Source organism: Orbicella faveolata, unplaced genomic scaffold, assembly GCF_042242905.1.
Source record: "Orbicella faveolata isolate gen_17 unplaced genomic scaffold, um_ofav_v1 contig_3, whole genome shotgun sequence".
NCBI classification, from domain to species: Eukaryota; Metazoa; Cnidaria; class Anthozoa; order Scleractinia; family Merulinidae; genus Orbicella; species Orbicella faveolata.
Window position 1 is genome coordinate 10,191,896 of NW_028301558.1, and position 20,841 is coordinate 10,212,736.

Genomic DNA, 20,841 nt, shown 5'->3' on the forward strand with positions numbered 1-20,841 from the left:
ATGCATTTCAAGAATGGTATCAAAAACAAAATGGCGGAGGATTCTTCAGTCTCTTCAAGCTCTGGTAAAACCAGCGTTGAGGACTTAAATTACGTAATAACTGACCTTGCTGGTGGACTTTTTATGATGCCTTCTGATGCTTACAACGAAGTGTTTGATGGAATTTTGATTGGCGAAGCGTAAGTACAACATTAAGTTTAGACACTGTACGGAACGGATAAGTCTTGGCTTACTTAAGCTAACATACGAAATTGCGACAGAGTCAACGCTTCTCCTAGGCACTACAAATTTTTTGGAAGGTGAAAAGAGAAGAAAACATAAGTTGCAAATTGTTAAAGAATACACGACGGACCACCTCATGTATTCTTTAAGACGAGTGGGGGTTCTCTAGTGGGGGCGATCCTGGGTCGCCCGCGTGAGGAGCGACCCTCGTCACCACTCGACCACCGGAGCACTAGTCAAAGGATTAGGGAATTTTTAAAGTATTTAACGTCATTCCTCACATTTGCATTGCGCATCCTTACTGCGCATAATTTATGGCGTCATTAGCTCGCGCTCGTGCACGCGCATATTGAAAACAGGACGGATTTGCCTTGATATTGAACTCTGTCAGTTGAAAAATGGCTCTAGCTCACCAACGAGCATGGGCACCCCAATTTTTTTTCCAGTCATTGTAATTAACTAATCATAAGCTTTGCGTGAGAAAAGACTGATCTAATTTCTATTGCTGAAAATTGAATAAATAAGAAAAATAGCAGATACACTGTGGTCTTTTCTATTTTGCAGTCGGTAACCACATCAAGAAATTTGGTTCAAATTTTTAATCAAGGATTTAGCTTTCTGCCTGAATCAAACTTAAAATGTTTATTTGTGTCTGACACAATGTATTGACTGTAGTTTAATGCGTGTTCTTATGAGTCTGGGTTCACAAAGATTTTACAATTACTGGGAATGCGTTCTTATAATAAGCATTAAATAATGCCAAAATGGGGCATTTCCAATGCCTCACTGCTCCTTAATGAGCATGGGCACCCCCTTTTTAATTTCAAAATTGAAGTTATCATGTGCCAAATACTTCATGGACAAAGTTTGAACAAAAATCTATTGTCACTTTTATTTAAGAGGAATTACCTTAACATATGATGTTAATTATAAAAGTATCGAGGGCTCCTTTAGCCTAACTAGGGAAGTGCTATAGTAGAGGCGCTTCTTCTTCAGACCAATCTCGTTCCCAGAGTCTTCGTTCCCCTTGACCGGCGGTCAGAAAACGAGCTCTGGGAGCAACCATTTCAGGCATGCGCCATAGATGCAGACTGCGCAGTGAAAACGGATGGGCAGAATCACCAGAATTCGGTTATTTCAAAATGATTGCTCCCAGAGCTCTCGTTTTCCAACCGCTGATCAAGGGGAACGAAGACTCTGGGAACAAGATTGGGGCCAGACTTGTTTACAGTGCAGATCTGATGGAACTCGGGAGACGTGCTGCGACATGCTGTCACTAACGATTTCTATGACAAACTTTGGGGCAGGGCACCTGCCACTGTTAAAAGACCTCAAATATCTGAGCTAATACTAAGACAAGTACTCTTAATATTGGCTTAGATGTTGAAGGAGAGATATATTTTATCCAGATTTTCGAGATTTTAAAGCTGCTTTAACCTTTTCAGCCCTAGATCTATATAAAGCTACAGACAGTTTTCAGTTACAGTAAACACCCGCATGTAAGACCAAATGGATTAAGAACATCAGGCTGAAATTTTGCCCATAAAGCACCATACATATAAGAACCAGTTCAGCCTGATCAATAAAACATGTTCTTATATAATAAGGGAGAGGGTGTCGAAATGAGAAAAAATGTTGAAACTAATGTTACATTTCTACTCAGTAATGTTAACTAGTGTACCAGCTGACAGATTTTTATTTTATTTATTGATTTACTGATTTATTTACTTACTTACTTATTTATTTATAATATTATACTAACTAAACCTCTCATAACATGTTATGTGTAGTATTTCTGAAACAAAGTTCAAGAACACAATAAGAACATCTTCAGGCTGATTTCTCACTAAGCACCCAATAAACAAGAACTAGATCAGCCTAAATCCCGAAATCAGGTGTTCTTATATGCGGGTGTTTACTGTAGTGCAAAGTGCAGACTGTAAACTGAGACCTAGCATGTATTGCAGGTGTAAACGGGGAAAGGGTAGGGAGGCATACTAAATGCAGACTGCAGACTAGGTACAAAACGCAGACCGAGGTATTCTCAAGTCAGCCCTGAAAGAACATGTACCTTTGCGTGACAACCCGGGAATGTCACGCGAGTGGTGAATTCTGAAGACTGGCAATGACGACAGATTTTATGACTGCTTTGCGTGACAAATTTCAAACCTTTCTTCGTGTCATAAAATATATAAAACGCGACACAGGAGCCCATTTCCGGGTACAACTGACAAATTGTTTTCATGTAGAAACAGCCTACAGCCTGCAGAAGGAGGTAAACTAATTAAGCATTTTTGAAAGAAGCAAAAATGATGTTTTTAACTAACCAACGTGTCTCCCCGCCCAACCGGCCACACCCCCCTCCCCCCCCCCCCCCCTACCGCATTACTGGATAAAAGCTGACCCTGAATATGACTTGGTTAACAGTAGGGGTTGGACGCTCCCCCTCACGTAGCCCCGCCCCGTCTTCGACGTTTCGCTTCCATGAGTCGTGTTTGAAGTAGACTGTTCACAGCCTCTCTATTAATTAACCCGCGAAAGGAAAAAGCCAGCAACCCCCCTACCCTGTCAAGTCTCCCATTTTGCGCTGGCGTCCAGTTCTCTCGCGATTATCACTCCACGCGTTCAACGATCGAATGAGAGTACGAGAAAATAGAGGGCTGTGAACAGTCCATGTTTGAGGAAGCTTATGTTCAGGCTCAGCCCATCCCCCGTCGGCCACTTCGCTCTCAGCCAGTTCCTTCTCGGCCCTTCCATCTGCGGTCAGGCCCTTCCAGCCGGATCCTGTTCAGTTACAAGCTATGTGCAAAACCATATAGAGACTGTTTGATCCTAATTACTTTCTCTTAAAAATCTCTTTCCAGTTCTTTTGCCATGGACGAGGGACAGTTACAAGGCCTTGGTATCACTCACGTCCTAAATGCAGCACATGGGAAAAAACTCTATCACGTCCACACAGGTCCAGATTACTACAATGAATCAGGAATTATCTACCACGGTGTTCCTGCCATGGACATGTTCACATTCAAACTCGACCGTTATTTTGACGAAGCATGCGATTTCATCGGGAAAGCAGTTGGAACAAAGAAAACTGGAAAGCTCAACGGCAAGATACTCGTTCACTGTAAAGAAGGCGTGAGTCGGTCAGCCTCGCTTGTGTTGGCGTATTTAGTGAGGGATCAGGAAATGACACTTAAAGATGCAGTGAGGCTTGTGCGGAGCAAGCGTGAAATTTCACCCAATCAGGGGTTTCTTCAACAGTTGATAGATTATTCTTACAAGCTCGGAAGAGCGTAGCTTGTGGAAACTGCTTCTTCGAAGTAGGACGATAAAGAAACAAAATTACAGGCAATGAAACGCATACGTTAATAGTAAATACTATGGAGAAATTTCTATCCTAAGGAAGAATTTTTTGGTTGCATTTACTTGAAAAACCAAACCAATACTGCGCAGATCGTAAATATTGTACTGTTGGTTTGGTAAAGGTTTAATTTATCGTGAGCTCGAAAACTAGATAATCAATTCTTCTCAAAATGTATATTCTTTTGTTAAACCAGAATAAAATATGTTTTCTAGTGTCTGCATCAGGTTCCTGGTGCTATAAAATACACAGCAAGCAATGTTTCGCGAAATCATGGTCGTATTATACGCCTTATATACACTGTCCATGCCCGTTATATGATACCTGTTTCACAAAACGCAGTGATAAAACGCACAACGTTTTTAACTTATCCCTTATTTTTAAATAATGTCACCTCAGTCTTTGTATAAACACGAGTAAATATGACAGCAAAAGTCGTGATGTATTTAAGAATACTCAGCAGCCGAGATACAAGCTGCCTTAAACATTGGATTTATCAGATACCTTGGAACCATTTAACGCGTTCCTCTTTCCCAGTTTTTACAGCACGGCTGTAATGGTCTTTAATTTCCTTACCATTTGTCCATTTCTGCAGTCCTCTTATCGAGGGAAACTGAATAATAATCACTTTCGATGGTTTGCTGATTTTGGAAAAAAAAAAACAGAAAAACCCTTCCCATTATTCAATGGTCACCCGACCGGTTCCTCCCCACAATTAGAAAGCACTCGATCGAATTTGGGTGGGTTTTGAGTGACTTAATTCCACTTCGTCTCGCTTCGATGCCTAGAAGTCTATAGCTATTTACTATCCGATTCTCAAGTCTTCTAGAGTCTTGGTGATATGCAGTCGCTAACACATGAAAACAATAAACCGACACCGCTTGCACAAGCCATAAACAAACATGTCATTCAAAAAGAATGCTGACTGTTAGAAGTGACAACAAGTCACACTCTTTACTCAGTTGAAGAGTGGATTGTTAACTTACAAGATGAAGACAGCGGCAGTGGTCAGTTTCAAAAGTTTCTTGCTGTTCGTGATTTTGTTAATGATTATGCGGCTCGGAGAAGCAGTGCCCGCAAAGGACGTTCTCAAAGAGGGCACTTCAGATGTCGGCGGTAAGTATAGTACTGTACGTAAACTATCTTATGTAAGAAGTCTGTTCAGTTTAGCTAGGTCAAGACTGGACCAGCCTACTCCGGGTAGCCTCCTGTTGCCTGGTTTCCTGTCAGTAAACCATGTCGCTTAGCAAGTTTTAGATACTTTATCACAGTTCCTAACGGTAACTGAATACATGCCTAGATATAGATGTCGGTTTTCATTAAGCTGGGACATCTTTCGCTTTCAGCATTCAGTAACAACTGTAACAATGTAAAATTAATGCAGTTATGGTTCACAGTTAAGTTTACTTAGGTTGAAATAAAAATGTTTCATTGTATATTTTTGAGCGTTCCACGGTCTTTAAAATATGAGAAAATTCGATCTAAAAAGTAACAGAGAGTTTAAACAACGTAGGAACTTTAAAAAGCTCCACAATCAATTTACAGCGGATGTATTTCCGTCAACTTTTAAGCAGTGTTATGTAGAATCAGCCGCGAAAAAGGAATATCGGTGAAAAATCTTCAATTAAGGCTTAACATCCTCCCCATAACGCTATTTCTTCTATCCCTGCTAGCACATGTCTCGTCACGATCGAATGGTTACTTAGCGACAGAGCTAAAACTACCGTTGGAAAAAGCGCGCATGAAACAGTTAAACTCACTGGAAGACATGCATTAATTGTATTTTAAGAAGTAGTCTTTCGTCCTGAACAAATTGTTATTAGATTGTACAAAAACAAAAAGAATGGGTCTTTTTGTTTTTCTTTTATAATAATAATAATAATAATAGTAATAATAATAATAATAATTAAATTTATATAGCGCTAATTATATAAAATATTCATAAGCGCTTTACATTTTTAAATATAAAATATACAAATTTATAAAAATTTAAAATATAAAAAGTAGCATTACAAATAAAAAAATAGATAAAAAGTTATGAAATTTATCACTGAATGTTAGAGGCTTCTCTGAAAAAATATGTTTTTAGCTGTTTTTTAAAAGAGTAAATGTTTGGCGCTATCTGAATGGGCTTTGGAAGCTTGTTCCACATTGATGGCCCAGCATAGGCAAATGCCCGATCACCCAATGTCTCACATTTCGTTCGAGGCATAACTAACAACGTGAGATCGTTAGATCGCAGAACGCTTCGAGGAGATGACTTTTTCCTAATAAGATCTGAGATATAACGAGGAGCCATACCGTTTAACGCCTTGAACACAAATATTAAAACCTTAAACTTTATCCGGAACTCAACAGGTAGCCAGTGAAGGTCAATTAAGTAAGGGGGTGATTTGATCAAATTTAGGCACTAGGCATACAAGTCTTGCTGCAGCATTAAGAATTTTTTGTAGGCGGTTCAGTTGATATTGTGGCACTTCAGAGAGCAGTGAGTTACAGTAATCTAGGTGTGACGTCATAAAGGCGCGAACTAAAATTTTAGTAGCTTCAGTTGAAATGATCCGGGCTATTGTATTCTAAATAAACAGTTCTTTTAGAAAATAAGTAGCCTAACAGGGTATGGTTGGTAACAAAATGGTGGCCGCTTCTTTGCGTTTACGAAGTGTCTGAGATGGAAGAGGATTAAGATAAATGTTTGAACGACTAGTAGATTTATACCAAAACAATGAGATTGCCTGCTCTCGACTTCTATATAGCTGACTCGGGCTGTACCCGCGTCAACTATCAAGCGATAGAAATCTCGAGCTCATAATCTAATTATTAATTCGTAAAATTCAACTATTATATTAATGCAAATACTGCAGTCTGAGCTACTCGCACACTATCATCCATTAGAGTGCAGTGGCTAGAAATCTTGTGTTCATAATCTATGTATTAAATGGAAACGCGAGTACAAGTTAGGAAGAACGGTGGGGAATGCTCAGAAAACATCCAGTGCAAACTATCCATAGGCAAGCGTGTCTACACCTTTCAACTTCTCCGAAACATTCCGTTCTGTTTTTCTAACTCTTAAGTAGTCTGTTCCAGTAGGTGGGGACGATCGAAGTAAAATCCTTTTCTTTGTTCTCTCCCTGACCCCGCTCGTTTTTCTTTCGCCCGGTCGCTTCCTCGATAGTCCCTACTAAGGAAGACCTCCCAGGGGGTAACATGTTTCCTTAGGGCCCTTGAAAATTTCACTGTTTTGGATTAACTATAACGGCCTGGATCTTTAAACGGCTCGGCCTGAGGTCGGCCCAGCTCACTGACGTTTAGAATGTACCGTTATGTTTTCCAGGTGAGATGGAGGACGCCTTTGATGATATGTTCCGTAGAGCTCGAGGTAATAACAGCATTTAAGTTGTTTTATTTGCTTTTAATTTGACCTCAATAAGGGAAACATCCATAATTTGATCAACAGAAAATAAAGCATGTTAGGCGAACGCCAGTAGGCTGGTTGTCCAGCGGCACTCCGCTGTAGTCGGTCGGTCAGCGGCGTTCATTGTTGTATAAAAGCCCGCGCGATCAGTCTTCATTCGTCCGCCATCTTGGTTGTATCTAGTTCTCGTTACGGGGAGATTTCGCTTGCATTAAAGATAAAGCTTACAGTTCGTCGGGGCCTAGTGTGTGTCCATTTAGACTACTGGCGTGGTGGCAGCGATAAAGATTCGAATCGTCACGTTCCCGTCAGATCCAACGCACTTTATCGACAGATTCGTCGGGATTCCCGAGCAGCCAAGAGTCGGTTGTCGATATCATCTTGTTCCGTAAGCTGCGATGTCTTCTAACAGAGCCCCCAAGCAGTGGTGCCTCTCAAAGAACGAAACTTTAACCTCCTTCGAGAGTTGGAAACAAAATCTTCTCTACACCTTGTCTCTGGACGCCAATTTCGCGCCATTTTTGGGCGAAGGGTCGTCGTGGCTGAAAAAGACTAGGGGGAGCCCGTTACGCGGTTACACTGATGATGGGGAGTGGGTTCCAGCTGCTCGAAGGCGTACTGCTACCCAAAAGGTAAACATGGTCGAACTCATGCTAGGCCAGATTGCAAATTATCGCCCAATTATCTCTCGTAATACGATTGTCAAGAATTCTACTTGTATTGGGGACATATGGCAGACAATTAGACTTCATTTCGGATTCCAGACTACTGGGGGTCACTTTTTAGACCTGGATGACATTCATTTGAACCTCGATGAGCGCCCGGAAGATCTTTTCCAGCGTCTCATGGCTTTTGTGGAGGACAGTTTAATTAAACCTCACACCCTGCTCCACCACGGTTCTGTTCTTGAGGAGGAAGAGGAATTGTCACCGACGTTAGAGAATTTTGTTATTTTAATGTGGCTGAGATTGATTAACCCTGCTTTACCTAAACTTGTGAAACAACGATATGGAACTGAACTTCGGTCTCGTACTTTGGCGTCCTTAAAGCCTGAGATCTCCCAGGCGCTGGACTCACTCCTTGATGAAATCCGTTCTGCTGAAGACACAAAAGTCATGCGTACAGGAGCCTCATTTGCCACTCAGAAGTCCTCTTTTCGGAGGGGTACACCGACCTACAGTAAGTCGTCTGCGAGGTTCCCGGGACGCTCCTCTCAAAAGGCGAAAGAATGCCCGCTCTGTAAACAAGCTGGCCGCGCTTCTCACAGCCACTTTTTAAGCGAATGTGGGTTCCTTCCTGAACAGGACCGTTTGTACCTTCTGAAAGCTCGTCAGATTGTTTCAATCCTGGATGACGACAGCGTTGAGTTAGACCTTTTGTCAAGTAATGTTGACCCGCCGCATCATCAGAATCTGGTCGAGCAGAGTGATCCATTTACGTCTGATGCATCCAGGAGGGTCCTCGTTCGTCAGTCCCCGTACATTGACACGTTTTTCGGCCATCATCAGGCTAGAGTCATCATTGACAGCGGCGCCACAGGTAACATGATCAGGCTCTCCGCTGTACAGAGGCTCGGTGCAGGGATTTGGCACAGTTCACAGTCAGCTCATCAAGCGGATGGCTCCTCTCCTTTGAAAGTCCTGGGGGAAACTCGCCTGAGCCTCACCCGTGGGAGTCATTCGTTTCAATTTGAAGGTCTTGTTGTGGAGAATCTGGACGTAGATGTCTTGGCTGGTACTCCCTTCATGGAAGCGAATGACATAACCATTCGTCCTGCCAAACGCCAGGTCATCCTTGGGGATGGTACCATCTTCACCTACGGATCTGTCAACCATCCTCCGACTCACAATGCTGTCCGCCGTGCACGAGTGCTGCGTGCACCCTCTTCTTCTACCACTGTCTGGCCTGGCGACTTTATAGAAATAGTTCTCCCGGAAGATTCCTTACCTGATGCTGAGTACGCTCTAGAGCCTCGATTTGACGCCACTAACGCCCGTTCGGCCAAAGTCGTCGACATGTGGCCGCCTCCCTGTCTCATCACAAGCGTCGCTGGTAGAGTGCGTATTCCTAACCTCTCAGATAGGCCTTATGTCCTGAAACGAAATGAACACTTTTGCCAGGTCAACCCTGTCTTCTGTCCGTCTACTCAAGATCAGTCTTCCAACCCAGTTGACAACCTTCCGTACCACAAGGTGCGTTCAGTCCCAGTTTCAGAGTCAAAGTACTCCCAGGGCGTGGCACTAGACCCCGACAACCTCCTCCCTCCAGACATCACAACCAAGTTCCGTAACCTTTTGGTCCAGTATGACTCCGTGTTTGATCCAGCAATTACCGGCTACAATGGCGCCTTTGGTCCCCTTCAGGCAAAAGTGAATATGGGCCCGGTAGAGCCTCCTCAGCGTAAAGGTCGCCTCCCCCTGTACGGTCGCGATAAACTCGTCGAGCTCCAGCAGAAGTTCGATGAATTGGAAAATCTTGGCGTGTTCCGTCGCCCCGAAGACATTGATGTTTCTATCGAGTATCTTAACCCGTCGTTCCTGGTCAAAAAGTCGTCGGGTGGCTTTCGTCTCGTCACTGACTTCGCAGACGTAGGTCGTTATAGCAAACCCCAGCCTTCCCTGCTCCCGGACGTGGATTCTACCCTACGCTGCATAGCCCAGTGGAGACACATCATCGTCTCAGACCTAACCAGAGCCTTCTATCAGATCCCTCTCGCCCGTGAGTCCATGAAGTACTGCGGAGTCGCTACCCCATTCCGGGGCGTACGCGTCTATGCCCGGTCGGCCATGGGTATACCTGGCTCGGAAACCGCACTTGAAGAGCTCACGTGTCGCGTCTTGGGTGACCTCCTCCAGGCTGGTATCGTAGCCAAGATAGCAGATGATCTGTATTGTGGGGGCAACAGCCCAGACGAGTTGCTCCGAAATTGGTCTTCTGTTCTCCAAGCTCTCCTTAAAGCTAGCCTGCGCCTTTCGGCGTCGAAGACCATCATCAACCCCAAAACTACTTCCATCTTGGGTTGGACTTGGTCCCAAGGCACTCTTCGCGCCAGCCCTCATCGCGTCTCAACACTGTCCTCCTGCAGTCCTCCCAATAAAGTTGGCGGCATGAAGTCCTTTATCGGTGCGGTCAAGGTCCTTGCTCGTGTTGTTCCACATTGTTCTGCTCTATTGGCCCCCCTTGACGAGGCTGTAGCCGGGAAACAGTCCCAGGATGACATTGTCTGGTCCGAACATCTTACTGAAGCCTTCAAGTCTGCTCAAGCTGCCGTGGCGTCTAGCCAAACAATTACTCTCCCGAAGCCAGATGACCAGTTATGGATCGTGACCGACGCTGCTGTCAAGAGACCCGGCATCGCCACCACTCTCTACATCTCGCGGGGTGACAAGCTAGCCCTCGCTGGTTTCTTTAGTGCAAAGTTGCGTAGTCACCAATTATCCTGGTTACCGTGCGAAGTGGAAGCACTTGCGATTGGTGTTGCAACAAAACACTTTAGCCCCTACTTAATACAATCTAAACACAAGGCCTGCGTGCTCACCGACAGTAAGCCTTGTGTCCAGGCCTTCGAGAAAATGTGCAGGGAAGAGTTTTCTGCTAGCCCGCGAGTGTCGACTTATTTGTCAACTGTCAGCCGCTTCCAAGCCAACGTGAGGCATGTTGCCGGTGCTGCGATCCTACCTTCTGACTTTGCAAGCCGCAATGCACCGGACTGCTTTGACCCCTCTTGTCAGGTGTGCAAATTCATCACCCAAGCTGAGGAATCTGTCGTCCGACACCTATCTGCCCAGGACGTCCTATCTGGTCAGAAGGACCTCCCTTTCACAAGTCGAAAAACTTGGTTGTCTATCCAATCTGAGTGCGCGGACTTACGTCGAACGCATGCCCACCTAATACAAGGGACTCGTCCGTCCAAGAAGCTTACTAACATTAAGGACGTGAAAAGGTACTTGTCTGTCGCCTCTATCTCCAGTGATGGCCTCTTAGTCGTGAAAAAGACTGAGCCTTTGGCTCCTTCGCGTGATTGTATCGTAGTGCCCAGACAGGTCTTAGATGGTTTACTAACCGCCCTACACCTCAGGTTGTCTCATCCATCGTGTCTCCAGCTTAAGAAAGTTGTCAGCCGCTACTTTTACGCCCTTGACCTAGACAAGGCCATAGAGCGCGTTTCTCTTGGTTGTCATCCTTGCGCTGCACTTCGCCACGTCCCCAGTCAACTTCTGATCCTCCAGCGGCAGTGGGTGTCTCCTTTGCAGCCGATATCCTGAAGCAGTCTCGCCAACTTATTTTGGTGCTCCGAGAGTGCGTTACCTCCTATACTTCGACCCTCCTCGTGGTAGACGAGAAGCATGGGACCTTACGCGATGGGTTAATCCAATTATGCGTCGGCCTGCGACCCCTTGATGGGCCTAACGCTGTCATTCGGTGTGATCCAGCGCCCGCCTTCAGAGCTCTCGTGAATGACCAAGTCCTATTGCAACACAAGATTAGCCTTGAGATAGGTCGCGTGAAGAATCAGAACAAGAACCCTGTCGCTGAAAAAGCAATCCAAGAGTTGGAACACGAACTCCAGCGGTTGCAACCGCTTGCAACTGGCAACTTCACTGGCAACGAAAACTTCGTGCTACTACTATTATTACTGAGTTTGTTTACGAACCTTTTAAAATCCAAGGCAAACGAATCACTTATTTTATTGTACAGACTCTGACGTTTTTCCTTCTGCTTTCAGATAAATATACTAAATATATCCTGTCAAACATCGCCTATTTCGAGCTCACCTAGCGTGTCGCGCGCGCTATCTCGCCCGCCATATCGGAATCCCTAGTCGTGTCTTATGAGGTGTAATCTGTCCCTAACTATAGGTTCAATGGTATTTACTCTTAAGCTATAATAGCGTGAGGTTTGGTTAAAATTATATGGCCGATTTGCCAAAATCTCGAGGCCTTTCTCCATTTCCACTTGGAACGGAACATGGGGGAAATAACACTACACGAGACTACTGGAATGCTGTGATGGATTACAGCATCCCATCAATGGGAGAGTAGAAATACTCCCAGTCGTTTCATGCTCTGATAGAAACCGGTGGAGATATGCGCCAGCCTGTTCGGCCAGTTGGCTCGCATGTAGACTTTATATTCTTTACCTCTGTGTTGCCTATCCACAGAGGTTCGATTTTGTCTTGTTTATAAGCGTTCGAGAGACAATCCCGCCTTGTCGGTGTTTCACGATTCATGCATGTTTTCCTTGCAGGTTGCAGAAACAAAAACAGCCTCACATTCTGCAAACGTCTCAGGAAGTTCTTTGCCTGTGGCAACCACAATGGCAAAGACATGAGGACAAGGTGTCGCCTTCAGTGTGGCTGTCTGAGGTGAGACATTTTCAATGAAAGTCAAACTTTAGCTCTCCTCTAGTGTCTATAAACTCTGACCCTCACCAAAGTTTGTTCAAAGGATGGTAATGGCAGTTCCAGTGATAAAAATGGCATCGTCAAGAAAGAATAAAGAAAATAAATAAAGAAAACTTCAAAGAACACAAAGCTATTTAGAAACCTTAAAAGTATACAGCATTAATGTAATCATTATAGATTACCATGAAAGCAATTCCGTTGTTTACACACTGCGCCAAAGCGAACTAATAGCGTTAAGTATTCTATCCCCGTCTAATATCAAATAGGCGATCATAACACCGTAGAACCCTAGAGTATTCAAGGCTCACGCCATCTATGAAGTAACCTGGAGTATTTAAGGGCATTCAACTTGATTGTGGACTCTAGAATCCTAGAGCATTCTGTCAAGGGGAACCCAAAACGTGAAAAACACCTGTAGACTGTCCTTGAATACTTTGGAATATTTCGAAATATTTCGGCAAATATTTTTCTAGGAGAACACGGTAATAAATCCTGCAATCTGATTGGTTCTTATATAGTGCGGTCCGGATTTTCCTATCTCAGACCACGGTCACGGTAACGCTCGTGCGATGTGTGGGTGTGAAAGCTCAATAATTATAAATGTAATTTAAGAGAGAGGAAAAAAATAAATAAGTTATTTACTTGCTTAGATTTTCACTATACGGACCTCCCAGCCGGAAAATAACACATATATATGTGCTGTTCGCCGATCCAAATTGTCGCCCCAATTTCTGACAGATATGTTTCCTGGAAAAAAAATTAAGAGGAAGATATGGACGCTAAGTAACCGCTTCTCCAGAAATCGTTTAAAAAACTTTTTAAAATACACTAAAAGTATTGCGTATCAGAGACGCAAACGGGTAGCTTGCGTACAATGCAATCCCGACTTTACGCGCTCGGCACTATCTATATAACTTTCAGTTCTGATTGGTTCATTTATAATTAACCGCATTTGTTGCGGTAGATCAACAGTCGTTACTTTGGGTTTAGTTTTAAAATGCCACTGAAACAAAATTTCCGCACCTGAGATTTTAGCGTAACAATAAAGTTTGAACATTACTTGAAAACAATGTCAACTTTTATTTCGCGAACGGTAAGCGAAGACTGCTTTTTCGGGCGTTATCAAGAGGAGCAGTTCCTAGCCTTTTCTTTCCACTTGCATTGCTGCTGGAGAAATAGTGAATATATACTAACGTTGATCTTTCTTACTTCCTTTATTTCCAAGGTGAAATATGACTCTATCAAAAGAGGAGACGGCAAGAAAAAGACTCACAAACAGAATTTAATCAAATACGAACTTAAAATACTTGACGCAAATTTGTTTGTTATTTCTGACGGTCTTCTGTAAACGTTGAATTTGTCATTACATGTACTTGCTTATCTTAAAATAAAAGTGAAAACAAACTGATGACAGTATGTTTCATCATGCAGGATACAGACTTCGTTTTATCAGCGCCGGCCACGTGATTGGATAGTCGGGTTTGCCCGTTACTTGTTGTCGTCGGGGTTAGGTAAAGGAGCATAAATAACTAAGAGGCTGGCCAAGATGGTGCTGAGCCAATTACATGTAGCTATATACATGGTGTGGCCGAGGAGCTGAACTCAGTCATAGCTGAGTGGCATCAGCAACGGGAGCTTAAACTCCGGGATCTCAAGCAGATTACAAGAACAGCATGCAAACAGTCACCACTCGGCCACGCTTCCTCGTGTACAGAGGAAAGTGAGAAATCAATTCAGAGCGATGTGTTTCCTCAATTTCTCCGAGTACAGACAAACCTCTAGGCTTTGGCGTTTAATTTTACTGTATCGCTTTTTAATGGGATCGAAATTCCTATTCATCTGTCAGTTTGAGGTCAAAAGTTGCTCAGATACTAAGCATCCGCTGAACATATAAAAAGTGACATCGCCTTGCTGAGAGCAAGCACTACCCTTGCAGAGAAACGTGTGCCTGGAATTCGCTGCTCCCGTGTTGTAGAGTAGTAACAGTCAATGAGAACAACAGAAAACAAAATAGAACGGGTGATGTTGTGGATGGATCCAGAGGTCTGGACTCGAGTCAAACCTTTGCCTTCGTATTGTTTCCTTGGGCGACAAAATTTATATTTCTATTTTATCTCTGAATTAATTTACTTTAATTTCTTTTTTAACTTTTTCCACTTGGCGGCATGAATACAATATTGTTAACAAAACAAGTGCAGTGAAAAAGAAGTTGAAAGGGCAAAATAGAGTAAACTAATTATATGCCCTTTAATTAAATACATTTATTTTAGGATAAAAGAAAACTAGTATAAGAGAGGAAAGAGCAAACACATAGTAAATACATAATTTATGTTAAAATTGCTAATACTGAGCAAAGTAAAACCGGAAAAGTGATTTTTAAATGGTGTTCTTGTTGGCTTAATACGTGTAGGTAAAAGAATGTCATTCCAATAACAGCATCTAACAATAGTTGGGCAAATTTTCCATATATTTATTCTAAAGGATTTTGGATTCAGGTGTTGTAAGCAACATATCTAAAGGACGCACTTCGAGTAGCATAATTATTTTGCTCAGATACTAGAGACAGGATGAGATCCGAAGACTTTGTATCAATAAATCAGGTGATCATAAAATAGTTTGCAGGTATATAATTTAACGATGTCATGAAGCTTAATGATTGCAAGGTTTTACACTATCGGGAGTAATGTGATCACGAAGTAGCACAGTGTTGATAATTCTAACAACTTTGTTTTGTAGTGAACAAATGATTGATCATCGCAGTTATACACACAACTTAAGCAGTTGTAAAATTAAAGCCTGAAAAAAAATTCAGGCCTGAACGGGATTCGAACCCATGACCTTTGCGATACCGGTGCATTGCTCTGCCAACTGAGCTATCAAGCCAACTGGAAGCTGGTCACATTGTGAGTTCGTAATATACCCGTAGATGGTGAAGAATGCAAGTGAATATATGAAAGATCATATATTTGAACTGCGGAGAAAGATATGAAGACATGATTGATCATCGCAGTTATGCACACAACTTAAGCAGTTGTGAAATTAAAGCCTGAAAAAAATTCAGGCCTGAACGGGTTTCGAAGTAACACCAATTGTGATAATGGAGCTTCGTAATTATTACCCCACAGTACGCAACCATAAGTTAAATAGGGGTATACAAGTGCATAATAAAGACTCATCAGAGATTGGAATGTCACACGTGGTTTTAGTTTAGCGATAATATATACACTTTTGCTAATCTTGTTTTCGTTATTGTTTAGTTAGTTAACAGTATCTCGCTTTGTATTTTTAAGTTGTAAATCTTTCGTAACCGCCACTTCTGAAGATGCGTGCTGTAGCATGCGAAACGTCAAGAAAATTTTAGACTGTTGTTCCAAACCATGCGTAGTTCATGATCATGTGTTATGTTTGTTGCCGCTGTTTGCATTTTATTTCTTGTTAAATTGAAATGGCCAAAGAACAAGAGTGTTTATGATGTTTCTTTTGCTAATATAACTCTGAATAACAGGAAACTGATCTAAAGAGACCTTACCAAATACAAGAGGGCAACTTGACATGGATTATTATCATTGGAGTAGCAATAATGATTTTTTCTGTCATGAATAGCCACTTCAGATAGAATTGTGTTTTAATTCAAGTTTTTTTGGATGCCCCAAAAATGTAAAGTGAAATTGGCTGTCTTGATGAACAGTTAGAAGCTAGAGTCAAGTTCCATTACCTTTAAAAAGTGCTTGATTTTATTTGTTTGCGTCGACTTTGTTCACTACTCTCACGTTCGAATGCCGCGAATCGGTCACGCCAAAACGGTGCAGACCGTGCAGACTGCAGACACTTGTTTGGGCTTTTCATTGTGACTCCTTTTTTTGGGTCTAGTTACAAAATAGTGTTAAATATATCTGAAAGTATGTCATTTACCCACAGGCTGCACAAGCTCAGTATTTGACTTTTGATTCAATAGACAAACGCGTACAAGACTTTGTATCGGAAACTTACTCAGTCTGTACGGTCTGCAGTGTTTTGGCATGACCGATACTAAGCGGTATTCGAACGTGACAGTAACTACTGAGTGAACAAAGTAGAATCAAGCACTTTTAAAGGGTAATGAAACTTGACTCTAGCTTTCAACTGTTCATGAAGACAGCCAATTTCACTTTACATTTTTGGGGATTGTTTATTTTGGGGTTACCCATGGAAACTGTCAGTGGAGTTAAGTGAGTTTTACGACAAACATGCGGTCGGCATGTGCATGGAATTTAAGCTAATTTATAGCAGCGGGCAGGTCACGGAACATTAAACATTTCTTCTTTTAGAGGTTTCCAAATCTGGATCCAGCTTCTTTTGAAGGTTAATCCAAGAAGACGACTCTTCTATTAATATAAATATTCAGGTAAGTATCGGCTAACATGCGTCAAGTTTGCAAATTTCACTGGAATTGACTGCAATTCAATTCTCAGCAAACAAAGTTATTGTGTCAAAATGCGCCCTTTAGCCCCGTCTTTGACCCTGCAAGATTTCATATCTGGAAATAGTTTCTTGCAATCATGGTTTCGGAGGGATATCACTAGAAATTGTTTCAAAATAACGAAGCGTTTGCTTTTCTTCCGGGTTTTCTTGCAGTAATCGGTTTCGTTACCCTCGGGTCAAAGGTCACGTTTTCAGGACGAGGTGCTGCATTTAGTTCGCTATCTCAGCGCTCGCGATTTTATTTACCCAAAAATTTTATTTCACTAATTTGAAGAAGAAACAATGCTCTTTCAGACCAAACTAGTCGTTTTGGGAAAAGCCGTGTACCAGAACGCCTTTTTAGCATTTGAAAATAGGCTAAATGTAGACCTCTTGTAAAGCTGTCTTGGGTCGTTAACTTAAAAAATTCGTCAAATATTTAAGTGCAAATCAAATCACGATTTATTTAGGTTTAAATAGACAAGAAAGGAAGTACAAATACGACGTGCAATCAATTTGTAATGAAGATTTTTGCTTTTGAGTTTACTAGCCTCTGAATATGCCGCTCATTTTCGATGGATTTTGGCCGATTTGGGGCATCGAAACGGAAAAATTGCGGAAAAAAATAATTTTTGATTTATCGAACTTAAAACGATATTTTTGTAACTAGTGCCCGTAGGGCTTCATTCTGGGCGAGTTTGAAGAAATTCGATTTTTTCGCTATTTCCAAGTCTAGTTGATATTTAGGCGAAGCTGCTCTTAATACTTCGTGTAAGAAACTTAAAGTGCATTTTTCTCAAAAGTTTACTTTTGTGCCGACTGACTTCGCGCCAACATTTCTACTTTGCAAGGTTTTTAAGTAGAATTTCTGAAACTTGGGCTCATCAAAGACCAATAGTGTCGTGATGATATAAACCAAAAAAATCGTAACATTTTAAGGTCTGTCACGTGACATGAGATGATTTGTCCACTGGGTGTGGTAAAAAATAAGGTTATTTCCAAATAAAGCTGTAAAAAGCACTGAAAATAAGAGTTAACTGTCAAAACTTAGGTTTATATCACAGAACAAAACAGAAACTTACATGATATGCTTATTTGACAGTCAATTCTTGTTTTGTAAAAGAGCAGGAAGTGTTGGCGTCAATACTATAAAACACTACTTCAAAAGGCTGTGGCTGGTTTCCATAGCAACCATTTTGAGTAAAACTCTAGAAATTTAATTTCTCTTCTTGAGTGCAATAGCACACAATTGATCTTTCTTTACCATATTTAAACAAACTTTTTAGTCCATATTGAGGGTACCATACCACCTTAAGTGGACCTTTGCATGGAACCATTGCTTTACGTTTACTGACTTTACGACGATGAGCCGCGTTCCCCCCCGGTCTCACCTGAGCAGACTGAGTCTGAGAAATAGACATACATGACGTATAGCCTCGATGTCAATATATCGATTGAGGAAGTTCGATTATGCCACGTATCGAAAGCTTGTTAACGTGTAAGTGACAGAATGTCTTCTAAATAGCTGTTTTGGTGGTCAAAGGACATCATTTAAGTCTGGCGATCGGTAACTTGACATGCAGCATTGGAAGAACTGAATGTTTGCAGCAGTTGGCGATTCCAAGAGTGCTGTTAAGCGCTAAAAGATGGAAACTTGGTTTGCGACTGTGTCAGGCCAAAACAGAGCAGGTCTAAGAGCAGGTCACTTCAAGGGCACAAAAAAGGTATTTTGGCGAGTTACAAGACAAGTAGCCTTTTAATATGTCTTGACTTGGCGGGAAGGTGCATTCCGTGTCACAACAGTATAGTTACCGATAATGCATTGCAAGATGTATGTGAAAATAAAGGCTGCTGTTAGCCAGGAACCAGAACAAGCAAAGTCAAGACTATAGCATATTTGAGGAAACGAATGACCCCTTGAATTGCTCTGTCTAAAAGCTTTCCCCGGGATTGAGATAATTATCACAAACAATGCAAAATAGCGACCTACACGAACTCGTTGGCGAGGTGATTTTCGACGTAGCAAAATTCTGAACTTCGAAATTCTGTAGGTTTCTCAGAGTTGAAAATAGCCGAAGAAAGGTTTTCTGCCCATGGAGAAAACAAGGAAAAGACAAAATAACGAACAAATTTTAAACCAAGGTAGCCGGGTTGATGACTAGGATTAACGCTACTGGACTATAGTAATTCTAGGAGTTGAGAATGTGGACTGGACTTGGAAATCCGGATCATCACTTTTTCTGCCTTATTTGGTTCACCTTCTGGATGTTTAAATGTGAGTTTCTATAGTTCATTGTGCTTAAGCAGTGACCCAAAATCAGTTCCAGAGTGAAATTCTTATTCTGAACCATCTTTCTGGCAGATAAGTTTGCGCAAACGTACAGAAACTGGTGTTTGATGCTATTCCAAGACCCCCAGCAGAGAACATACATGTTTCCAAAAGCCCATTTAATCAAAAAAGAAAACTACTGTGCTAGAAAGAATAAGTTATATTTTATCATATCAAGGGTATAAAGTGATGTTCAGTGTCGGATGGCACGTTTCGTGGTCATGACGTCACAAAACACATTTTTGTAAATAAGCCAGTTTGCGAAAGAACTTTTACGCCAATTTGCTCTCAACGTGTTGCTTAGGTAAAGGAAATGTTGATAATATGATACAACATTAACTCACCCGTTTTGAAAAGATTTTATGAACACTTTAAGACTGTCACGTGACCTATTTCCTAACATTGCACGAATTTAATGCAGAAAAGGCAGAATTTAAAACACGCTATAAAACGGTCTTTGTAAAAGAAATTGAAAAATTACTAGTCTTACTCACCATCAGTTCTTTTTTCCGCTCAAACAGGGTACAAAGTTTTGAAATAATAACTAGTCACGTGACCAGGCAATAAAGCGTAAACTCTATTGGTGTTGCTCAACAATGTAAAACTATTTCGAGTGTAGCTTTTTAGGCTAACTAATCATATATTTATCACTTTATTAGTGAAATGAAGACTTGTTATCGCGTTCAAGAACCCAGCACCTTGTGCCTATAGTTTTTCTAACGAATTTATAAACAAATAGAACTGTTTCGTTCTCGAAGTGTAAAATCCTATGTTTGGCTACCTTAAATGACGTCAATAACTTCTAGCTGCCACTTCTTAACTAAAGCACACATTTTTCATTGCTACTTACCGAAAAAAACGTCAAGCCCTTTTATTTTTTCCTTTAAAACAAACAAATATTTCTATTTCTCAACTGATATACTAACCCTAAGCCTAACCCTAAGCCTAACCCTAAGCCTAACCCTAAGCCTAACCCTAAGCCTAACCCTAAGCCTAACCCTAAGCCTAACCCTAAGCCTAACCCTAAGCCTAACCCTAAGCCTAACCCTAAGCCTAACCCTAAGCCTAGCCCTAAGCCTAGCCCTAAGCCTAGCCCTAAGCCTAGCCCTAAGCCTAGCCCTAAGCCTAGCCCTAAGCCTAGCCCTAAGCCTAGCCCTAAGCCTAGCCCTAAGCCTAGCCCTAAGCCTAGCCCTAAGCCTAGCCCTAAGCCTAGCCCTAAGCCTAGCCCTAAGCCTAGCCCTAAGCCTAGCCCTAAGCCTAGCCCTAAGCCTAGCCCTAAGCCTAGCCCTAAGCCTAGCCCTAAGCCTAGCCCTAAGCCTAGCCCTAAGCCTAGCCCTAAGCCTAGCCCTAAGCCTAGCCCTAAGCCTAGCCCTAAGCCTAGCCCTAAGCCTAGCCCTAAGCCTAGCCCTAAGCCTAGCCCTAAGCCTAGCCCTAAGCCTAGCCCTAAGCCTAGCCCTAAGCCTAGCCCTAAGCCTAGCCCTAAGCCTAGCCCTAAGCCTAGCCCTAAGCCTAGCCCTAAGCCTAGCCCTAAGCCTAGCCCTAAGCCTAGCCCTAAGCCTAGCCCTAAGCCTAGCCCTAAGCCTAGCCCTAAGCCTAGCCCTAAGCCTAGCCCTAAGCCTAGCCCTAAGCCTAGCCCTAAGCCTAGCCCTAAGCCTAGCCCTAAGCCTAGC

General features: G+C 42.3%; 1 protein-coding gene and 1 pseudogene across 2 annotated transcripts; both read left to right on the forward strand.

Annotated features, from left to right (window-relative positions):
* On the forward strand, window positions 1-3,802 carry LOC110065902 (dual specificity protein phosphatase 3-like). Its single transcript, XM_089298091.1, has 2 exons — window positions 1-179; window positions 3,087-3,802. Exons 1-2 carry the CDS (start codon window positions 1-3, stop codon window positions 3,517-3,519), a joined length of 612 nt encoding a protein of 203 aa, XP_089154217.1. The 3' UTR covers window positions 3,520-3,802.
* A 3,262-nt stretch (window positions 3,803-7,064) lies between these two features.
* LOC149106323 (uncharacterized) lies at window positions 7,065-13,810 on the forward strand (annotated as a pseudogene). Its single transcript, XR_016209913.1, has 2 exons — window positions 7,065-12,363; window positions 13,628-13,810. The product of XR_016209913.1 is annotated as an uncharacterized LOC149106323 (transcript).
* The last annotated feature ends 7,031 nt before the right edge of the window (window positions 13,811-20,841 follow it).